We start from the raw sequence: 9,803 nt of genomic DNA on the forward strand, positions 1-9,803 counted from the left end.
TGGAAGCAGGACCTTGGGTCCCTGGTGCTCTGATTGGCTGGGCCCCTTGGATGAATCGTGTGTGTTTGTGCTGGAACGGGGCCAGCCTTGTCTAGTGGGGTTTTCCTGAGGAAAGGCCACTGGCAGTGTCTGGGTGGGGACTGTAGGGAGCTTTAGAGAGAGGTGTAGGGTCCAAGCCATGGTGTGCGGCAGTTGCAGAGTGAAAGAGGCAGGGGGCAGGAAAAGAGATGGTCCATGGTGAGTCTGGCACCTGGGCGCTCACCCCAGCCACCACGGCTTTGCAGGTGGGATGCTATGGAATATGATGAGAAGCTGGCCCGGTTCCGGCAGGCCCACCTCAACCCCTTCAACAAGCAGCTTGGGCCAGGGCAGCATGAGCAGGGAGTTGGCGAGGAGGTCCTGGATGCTGCCTCAGAAGGTGGGTGATGGGGAAGTGGGAACTGTGGACCCCTTCGTTCTTTCCGCTTCATGGAGCTCAGTTTTGACTTTCCTGCCTCGGGCGAGCTGTGTTGGCTGCTTCCTTTACCCCTTCTATCTGCTCTGCGGATCTCTTCTGCCTCCCCCACCTGAAAGAGCAGTTCAGAGGGCTGGCAGGTCACATGGCAGGCTCAGCCAACACTCGGGGGACAAACTGAGAGCCAAGATCCGTGGAAGAGGTTAGTGGATCTTTTGGGTTGGAAGGGAGTGGGCCCAGGAATCACAGAGAAGGTCACAGGGCACATTTGGGGCCAGAGTGGTAGCAGAGATGGCCTGGGGTCCATGCAGGGTACTGTGGGCCTTGTGGTGGAGTCGTCGTGGCCCGTCTGAGCCCACACCTCGCACACGAGCTGTCTGTCTCAGAGTCAGGGTGTTTGAGCAACTCTGTCTCCTTGCCGCTGTGGGTTGTTCCATCCCCCCTGTTTGGATGGCGCTTTCCTGACTGTGCAAGATACCAGTCATCTGGGCCCCTTCTCAAGTACAAACCCGCAGGTGTGCTGAGCTCCCTGCTGCTTCCTTCTTGTGGGCTCGCTGGTCCCTTCCTGCCTACTTCCTGGGGAACAGAAGCAGAGGCAGCGGGCTGAACTTTGCCTGCCCCTGACCCCTCCATACCTGTCCTCTTCTCCAGAGATCCCACCTGAGCTGCCCCCCGGGGAACCTGAGTTCCGCTGCTCTGAGCGTGTGATGGATCTCGGTCTGTCTGAGGACCACTTCTCCCGCCCTGTGGTAAAGTCTGGGGTCTAGGAGGGGAGAGGCTGGGCCCCAGAATACTCGGGCACAGTGGTTTCCTTGGCACCGCATTCCCACATGGCAGTAGACAATCTCATGACCTGGGCACAGTCTTCCTCCTTGTGCATTGCCATTGTCTGGCTCACCAGCCACCCGCCCCCCCTGCCCAGCCATCTCCTGGACCTCAAATACCCCTGACACCTAACCTGGAAGCCTGTCTGAGGGCAGGTGGAGACAGCATGGGCTTGGGGTTGGGGCCCAGGGGCTTCTTTCCCCAAAGCTCCAGGTTCTATGAAGCAGACATGAAAGGTGGTTCTCCTTGGGGTCAGACCAAGGATGGAGGTTTACGTGGGAGGGAGGAGCCCCTGTGTGCTTCCCCCTAGCCACTCTGCACCACAGAGCCACCTTGCTGTTCTGTATTTGGTCTCATGGAGAGCTTGTTTTCAAGGAGAAAGAGTGGAGCTCTGACAATTAAAAATGTTTGAAAATCTTTTAGTTTTACACAGTGCATCTCTACCTTTTGAAAGAAACGTAGTAGCATTACAATGTGACTTTAAAAAGATCTGATGAGAAGCCCCTCAGTTTGAATTCATTTTAGTTTATGTTTATTTTTTTGTGTGTGTAGTTCAAGCTGGCCGTGAGTTCACTATGTAGCCCAAGCTGGCCTCGAACTCTTGGCAATCCTCCTGCCTCAGCCTCCTGAGTGCTGGGATTACAGGCATGTGCCACCATTCCTGGCTTGAATTCATTTTCAGTTTGTAAATGTGACCTGTCAGTTTTGCTGTTGCATATATGTGTTGTGTATCTTTATTATAACATTTCTGAGCACTTCCTTTTTGCTGAAGACTGAGCTCCAAGGAAGAGAGAAGGGTTACTTCCTCTTTGCCTGGGTCTCTGGATCCCAGTGTAAGGAAGGATGCTGCTGAGGCTGGTGATCCTGACCTCCCACCTCTGAGACTGAGCTGTTCCCTGGTGGCATCAGGATCAGTGTAGAGTGCAGTGATACATCGTGATCTGGATGGTCACCTCCAGTCTACTTTGCCTGAGCTTGGCTGTTTAGTCAGAGGCCACTTTCTTTTATGACAGTCAATGTCATTTCCCCAGCTTTCCTCCACGGGGAAGCTTTTTAGAAGTGAGTGAAATGGCACAGCCAAAAAAGCAATTGGTTTTCTAAAAGAAGGAAGTGGAATTTTAACTGTCCTGAGCTGGTCTTCAGAGGCCTGTGAGATGTGGTGTAGGGCTGGGGGGTAGGTGCTGACTGTGCAGCTCACACTCCAAGCCTCTCAGTGCCTACACGTGCCTGCGGCATGGCCCACTGACTGCTCCTGATCTTGGCAGGGTCTGTTCCTGGCCTCTGATGTGCAGCAGCTGCGCCAAGCAATCGAAGAATGTAAGCAGGTGATTCTGGAACTACCTGAGCAGTCAGAGAGGCAGAAGGACGCGGTGGTGAGGCTCATCCACCTCCGGCTGAAGCTGCAGGAGCTGAAGGTGGGTGTCAGGCTGCATACTGCAGAGGGACCCTAGGCCCAGCCCTGGTCTTGGGGAGCAGATGGATGGGGCCACCTAAGGGTCCCTCCACAGGGATGAGTCTGCCTCAGTTCACTGAGGGGCTGAGGTGACAAGGTGTCCAGAAAGACAGGGTCAAAAATGCGGCCCTCACCCCACATGCAGGCTGTTTTCCTTTTAGTCTGGACCGTCCTGGTTGCAGTGGATAGAAACAGAAAGGAAAACACTTATTAGCAGAAAGGTCCTCCCGTGCCAGGAAACTTGCCCTCTTTTGTCATGTGCTTTCTGTGCCAGCTCTGCCCACACGTAGGGTTTCCCTGTGCAGGCAGGCATAGTCTCAGCAACAGGAACTGTCTTCCCACCAGCTCAGCAATCCTGTGCAGATGGAGTGGTCCCCTTAATAGACAGAGTCAGCTCTGGGTCCACAAGGATCACTCATGGTGACTGACAGGTTGGCCCTGAGATAGTCACAGTGCTCAGCTGGTTCTGGGCTTTGACCCACTGCAGCAAATCCCTCCTCAGGCCCTAGGACCTACATTAGGAGGGGTGGTCTCCTGAAGGTGACAACAGGAAGAGGTAAGGGAACCCAGAGCACAAAACCCGCAGATGTCTACCATCTTGCCCCAAGTCTGTGTTCTTTGGCTTGGCTGCCACTGTGTCTCCAATACTGACTCATGGTCCCTGGGGAATTTAGAAACTGGACTGTTCATTAGGAGATAGGTGTGGCTATGGTGAGAAACATCCAAAAATACACTGGTCTAAAGAATATAGGTGTATAACGTGTTTCATGAAAAAACTCCCAAAGGCAGTCCCGGCCCACATACCAACTAGTGGTGCTAGAGATCCTGATTATCCTGCTGCTGTCACCTCCCTGGGCCCCGCAGCACATCTTGGTCTGTACCCAATCATCAAAGGAAGGAAAGGCAAAGGCCACATACTTCCTGCTTATTAGCCCCTGGTCCCCATGCAGACCCATGCAGCAGCTACTGGGAAGGGCAGTGTGGGATCTTGCCGGCCGCAGTTGACTGACCAGCCTTCTGTTGCTAAAGGGAAGAGGGCTGAAGTACACAGGCTCTGTGACAAATGGTGTCTGGAAAAAATATGTTGCAGGATTTGACTGAACCCCTTCCCTGACTCTTCCCTGACCCACCTCTGTAGGACCCTAATGAAGATGAGCCCAATATCCGAGTCCTTCTGGAGCACCGCTTCTACAAGGAGAAGAGCAAGAGTGTCAAGCAAACCTGTGACAAGTGCAACACCATCATCTGGGGGCTCATTCAGACCTGGTACACCTGCACAGGTGGGCCAAGGCCTACTTCCTCTGGGCATGCAGCCTAGGTCCCAGGGCAGGGCAGAGATACCCATAGCTCTGTTCCCATGTGTGGGCTGTGTTCAGGCAAATTTTCTAGTGTTCTCAGTTGACTGCACTCTGCCGTGTGCTGGAGCTATGAGAAACAGAAGAGATCAAGGTCCCTGCCTTCCCTGGCCTCACATCAGATCTGGAGTGTCCAGTATGGTGGCCACTAGCCATATAGGGGTACTCACACTTAAATCTAGATGAACTGAATGTAAAGCTGCCCAGCTGTACAAATTACATGGCAAGGCTCAGTAGCCACATGAAGCTGGTGGCTATCATGTTAGGTAGTGCAGAGAGAACACTTCCATCATTGGAGAAATTCTTGAGGATGGTATTCTGGATGACAAATCAGACTAGTAAAATGATGTGACCTGCAGACAGTCATAGCAAAGGAACAGGGACAGGGAATACATAGTATGTTGGGGTAGAGTGGGAACGACCTTAGGGTAGGGGGAGAAATCCTCATGTAACATTTACGTAAATGCTTGCAGTTCAGGGAGCAAGTTGGCATAGAGCTTGCGAGGAACATTTTGATCAGGGAGCCCTGTGGTCTCTGTGTGCCCACTGTCCTCAAGGGGGAGCAGAGTGCAGTGTTGCTCAACACATGTCTGAGGCAGGCTTGGGGGCTGAGGGGTTTCCTGGAAGTGTGGTGGAGCCAAGGGGGGCTCTTAAACTCTGGCTGCAGAGTTGAGCATGGCTGAAGGAGGAAGGGTAGAGCTGCAAAGGCCGATGCTGTGGGGAGAATGATGGCTGTGTGAGTGGATGGAGTGAGAAGTGACAGGTCAGTGGTGGTTGAAGACTTGAAAGTGCAGTGTAAGAGCTAAGGAGGAGTCAGCATGACTCAGGAGATTTGGTCTCATCCTGGGAGGATGAGCTGAAATCCTAGATGGGAAATGGGAGAAGAGGGTGGAGATAGAAGAATGCAAATTCCTTTGGTCAGCTCAACTTCGATGGGTGGGAATGGCAGAACACATGAGTCTGGAGATGGGAGGTAAGACTCCAGGGATGGAGGCACGAGGATCTACTGCAGCCATGCCAGAAGGTCTGGATCAGGCTGGACACTGGGGCCTGTGGAGGGTGGGGAGTGGCCAGCTGAGGTCAGCCTGGGCTGCAGGATCTCTCTCTGTTTCTAAGAGGCATGGTTGTCCCCCAACCCCAGGCTGCTATTACCGCTGCCACAGCAAGTGCTTGAACCTCATCTCCAAGCCCTGTGTGAGCTCCAAAGTTAGCCACCAGGCTGAGTATGAGCTGAATATCTGCCCTGAGACAGGGCTGGACAGCCAGGATTACCGCTGTGCTGAGTGCCGGGCGCCCATCTCTCTGCGTGAGTGGTGGCTGGGAAAGGGTGGAGTGAGGGAGATGTGCAGGGGGGCGTGCACGGAGGGTGGTGAGAAAGTTGGTGAAGTTAGATTGCTGAGTAAGGCCCTGGGGACAGGCAGTCCCTACCCTTTGTGGGAAGTGACAGGGCAGTCAGTAACATTTTTCACTGCCTACAGAAGCAGCCTGAATTCCACCTGTTTCATGACTTGTCAGGTCCCGTAGGGCGGTCCCACTGTCTCAGTGTCCTTAGTTTGCTCATCAGGAAAGGGGACAGCAGGACCCTGGCAGTGGACTGCTGAAGGGACCCCATGAAGGAGCACTAGTGGGTCTCTGGGACACTGTGCTGACACCGTGTGCCTTTTCCTAATCTGTAAGGGCCTCACAGTGAGCTCAGTGGGGTGGGTCTGGAGGTTGGGACCCCTGCTGGACTTGGGCAAGGCAGGCCCTCCATGCAAACAGGTAAAGCAGGAACTGAGGGCCACCCTGACCTTGACTGACCTGCCGCTTCAGGGGGCGTGCCCAGCGAAGCGCGACAGTGCGACTACACAGGCCAGTACTACTGCAGCCACTGCCACTGGAACGACCTGGCTGTTATCCCTGCGCGTGTGGTGCATAACTGGGACTTCGAGCCACGCAAGGTAGGGCCAGCGTTTGGGCTGCTGAGCAGATGGGGGGCATGCCCTGAGGCTCAGGAGCGGGGCAGTTTAAGGATGTGTCTTGAGGGGGGAGGGGCAGGGTGTGGCCACTCAGCTCCCTGCAGGTGTCTCGCTGCAGCATGCGCTACCTGACTCTGATGGTGTCGCGGCCAGTGCTCCGGCTCCGGGAGATCAACCCGCTGCTGTTCAACTATGTGGAGGAGCTGGTGGAGATCCGGGTGAGGCTGGGGCTGGGCCCTGGTTGGGTGGAGCCACGTTCTCGGGGCCTCAGGACTAGGGCAGGTTGAGCCCAGGAGAGATACAGCCCTTGATATCCTTTGTTTTTATTTATTTCATTTTTTTGGTTTTTCTCCGGTACTGGGAACCGAACTCACGACCTTGCGCTTGCCAGGCAGGCGCTTTTGCCGCTGAGCTAAATCCCCAGCCCCCCTTGATATCCTTTGGATTGAAGGTACTAGAAGTCTGGAATCAATCTGATGCCAGGCATGAAGACAATTTTAACTTTTTTAGTAGCCTCATTAAAAAACTAAAAAGAGGCCTGGTGTGGTGCTAGGCACGCCTTTAATCCCACCACTCCGAGGGCTGACCTAGGAGAATCACTACAAGTTGGAGGCCAGCATGGGCTACACAGGGAGACCCTGTCTCAAAAAAAAAAGTAAGAAACAGGTGAAGTTAATTTTAGTAATATATTTTCTTTAACCCAGTATATCCAAAAGCTTATTTCAGTGTGCAGTTTTCAAAATCATGGTGATGTTTGTATGGTGGTCTTTATTTTGTACTGTGTCTTTTGTTTTTTGCGGATTCCTAGCTCAGTCACAGCAGCTACTTCTAAGTGTGGCTTGCAGGCACCTTTAGCCAGGAGAGAAATGGTGGTGGGAGGTGACAGTGTCTCTGAAGGTGGGCGGAAAAGGTTTGATTCTGTGGAACACGGGAGGAGGCTGAGGCAAATGAGTTGGATTGCTGTGGCCGACAGGGCCCATGAGGGATGAGGCTGGAACACGAGGGGCACATAGGGGTCATGACATGGAATGAGTCAAGTGTGCCTTGTGCTGCCCTTAGGCTCCTGGACAGAGCGAACAGAAGATGGGGTGGGTGGTAGCATTAAATGAGCTTCAGGATTCTGCACATCCTGGAGCTGTGATTTGAACCTGAGCTTACCAGGAGGACTCAGGTCTGGGACCATCCTGGGGAATATGAGGCCACCTTCTCCATCCCCTACTGAGCTTGCCATCACCTGGAGTATAGGTGAGGCTGCTGTGAACATGACTCTTAGGAAGCCAGTAGGGCCAGTCCCTCAGCCTTCCCCCGTGACTGTGTCCGCATCTTAAGTCCTGACTGAGGAGCCTGCCTGCTGCTCTTGTCCACAGAAGCTGCGCCAGGACATTCTGCTCATGAAGCCATACTTCATCACTTGCAAGGAGGCCATGGAAGCCCGGCTGCTGCTGCAGGTCAGACTGCCAGAGGCACTGGCCAGAGAAACTGGGGACAGGAACACCTCACCTGCAGAGCTTACTCAATCACTTGGTAGCTGGGTGCACTGTGCTTTGAGTAGGTCTCCCAGACTCTGTCCCAGGAATACTAGGTCTATAACAAGCAATCATATAGAATCCACAAAAATTTTTCCGGTTTTCTCAGTTTGGGAAACTAAGATAAGCAAGTATCACCTGCAGCCTGTATATGAATCTGCCTGGAGGGGGGCCACACAAAACATGAGTGTTCAGGCTCATGTATTGTTCAGTGACTCTTCTTAGATATTGGGAAGCAGTGACAATACAAGCAGGGATCCTTACATTTGGAGAGCACCCATCAGGTTGAGTGTGCAAGGAAAACAAGTGGTATGTCTGGGGGACAAGCAGACACCTCTGGGACAAGAGACAGCAAGGTCACGGGAAACCCCAATTGGGTGGAAGTATAGCTTGGAGAGGCCAGGAGTGGGTGCCACAGACGAGGAAAGGTGGCCCTGCCGTCTCCCTCCTAGCTTCCCCACACCCCTGGGTTCTGCTCTTGGACCCACATGCAGGCCCTGCTGGAGCTGGTTGCCCACCAAGGGGGCGGCCGTGAGTGTGGTGGGAAGGGGCCTTTGCCCGTGCCTGGGGGCGGCCGTGAGTGTGGTGGGAAGGGGCCTTTGCCTGTGCCCAGGGTCACAGCTGTGGGGATTTGGCAGCTCCAGGACCGACAGCATTTTGTGGAGAACGATGAGATGTACTCCATCCAGGACCTGCTGGACGTGCACCTGGGCCGCCTCGGCTGTTCCCTCACTGAGATTCACACACTCTTTGCCAAGCATATCAAGCTGGACTGCGAGGTGGGCCTCCAGTTTCCTGCATGCTGGATGGGATCCAGGGAGACCACAGGCTACTTCTGCCTCCAGCCCTGAGGGCTGGCATTGGCAGGAGAAGCAGCTCAGCTCAGGGTACCCTGCCTGCTTGGCCCCATGGGCTGCTCCCTTCCCTACCAGGCTGGTACTATCTGCTGCCCCAATCCCATGCCACTCCTTTCCTACCTAGCTGGCATTACCTGCCCACCCAACCCCATGGTGTCTCCCCTCCCCTCCCTGCCAGCGGTGCCAGGCCAAGGGCTTCGTGTGTGAGCTCTGCAGAGAGGGTGATGTGCTGTTCCCATTCGACAGCCACACGTCTGTGTGCACAGACTGCTCAGCCGTCTTCCACAGGTGGGTGTGGCCTGGACCTCCCCCTCAGACCGGGCGGTGACCCCTCCCAGCCTTCTCAGTGGGCTACCTCCCCTTCTCTTCAGCTGTGGCTATCTTCTTTCTTCTGCCCCTGAGAGGAAACAGCATTTAGGCTTCTGCTGCTCAGTTTTCCAAGCCCTGTGCTGATTCTGAGATACGGAGTTATATCTTGATGTCTACGATTAAGGTTCTACTGGGAGCTGGGCATGGTGGTACATGCCTGTAATCCCAACACAATCTCTGGGAGGCTGAGGCAGGATAACCACAAGTTTGAGCCCAGTCTGGGCAACTCAGTGACTCAACAAGACCTTGTCTCAAATCACAAAATTAGCTGGGCATGGTGGCACACGCCTGTAATCCCAGCACTCAGGAGGCTGAGGCAGGAGGATCATTGTGAGTTCGAGACCAGCCTGAGCTACAAAGTGAGCTCAGGGCCAGCCTGAACTCAAGAGCGAGACCCTGTCTCAAAAAGAAAAAAACAAAACAAAATAAAACAAAAAAAAATTGGAGGAAGCATCAGGCAAAGGCCCTAAATTCAAACCCCAGTACTGAAAAGAAAAAGTTCTATTAGGGAGCTGGGCATGGTAGTACATGCCTGTAAGCGTATAATCCCAGCTACTCAGGAGGTTGAGAAGGAAGATTGAGAGTTTCAGGCCAGCCTGAGCAACATACTGAGATCCTATCTCCAAAAGAATACAGTGCTATTAGGAGTAAACACCTGCAAGGGGGCTGGGTGGGGGGGTGCTGTGCCCTGGACCACATTGGATCAGTCCTTGAAGCCCAACTTGGCCCTGGACTTGATCACAGTGTTTGCACTACTCTCTCCTGCACTAGTGTGAAGTCACAGGGCCAGTGTATGCCAGAAGTTCTCAAACTTAATTTCTGGCACTCTTAGTGCCTCAGTAAATTTTTCAAGTGCTCCTATAAGAAAAGAAATACTGCTGCTGGTACATGCCTGTACTCCCAGCACTCGGGAGGCTGAGACAGGAGGATTGTTTTGAGTTTGAGACCTGCTACAAAGTGAGCTCAAGGCCAGCCTGAACTGCATAGCGAGATCCTGTCTCAAAAA

General features: G+C 53.7%; 1 protein-coding gene across 2 annotated transcripts in view; it reads left to right on the forward strand.

Annotated features, from left to right (window-relative positions):
* Positions 1–284: 284 nt before the first annotated feature.
* The window catches only part of Def8 (differentially expressed in FDCP 8 homolog (mouse)), a gene marked incomplete at its 5' end in the record, with an annotated part of 11,477 nt that continues 1,958 nt past the window's right edge, over positions 285–9,803 (forward strand). The window contains 10 exon segments of one of the 2 annotated variants that reach the window (XM_005411072.2): positions 285–418; positions 1,106–1,203; positions 2,545–2,694; positions 3,871–4,012; positions 5,229–5,393; positions 5,900–6,027; positions 6,150–6,263; positions 7,413–7,493; positions 8,210–8,350; positions 8,553–8,716. In XM_005411072.2, the coding sequence (XP_005411129.2) occupies positions 295–418; positions 1,106–1,203; positions 2,545–2,694; positions 3,871–4,012; positions 5,229–5,393; positions 5,900–6,027; positions 6,150–6,263; positions 7,413–7,493; positions 8,210–8,350; positions 8,553–8,716 (1,307 nt within the window). 2 annotated transcript variants of the gene reach the window in all.

Source organism: Chinchilla lanigera, unplaced genomic scaffold, assembly GCF_000276665.1.
Source record: "Chinchilla lanigera isolate Chin_1 unplaced genomic scaffold, ChiLan1.0 scaffold00140, whole genome shotgun sequence".
In the NCBI taxonomy this organism is placed as follows: Eukaryota; Metazoa; Chordata; class Mammalia; order Rodentia; family Chinchillidae; genus Chinchilla; species Chinchilla lanigera.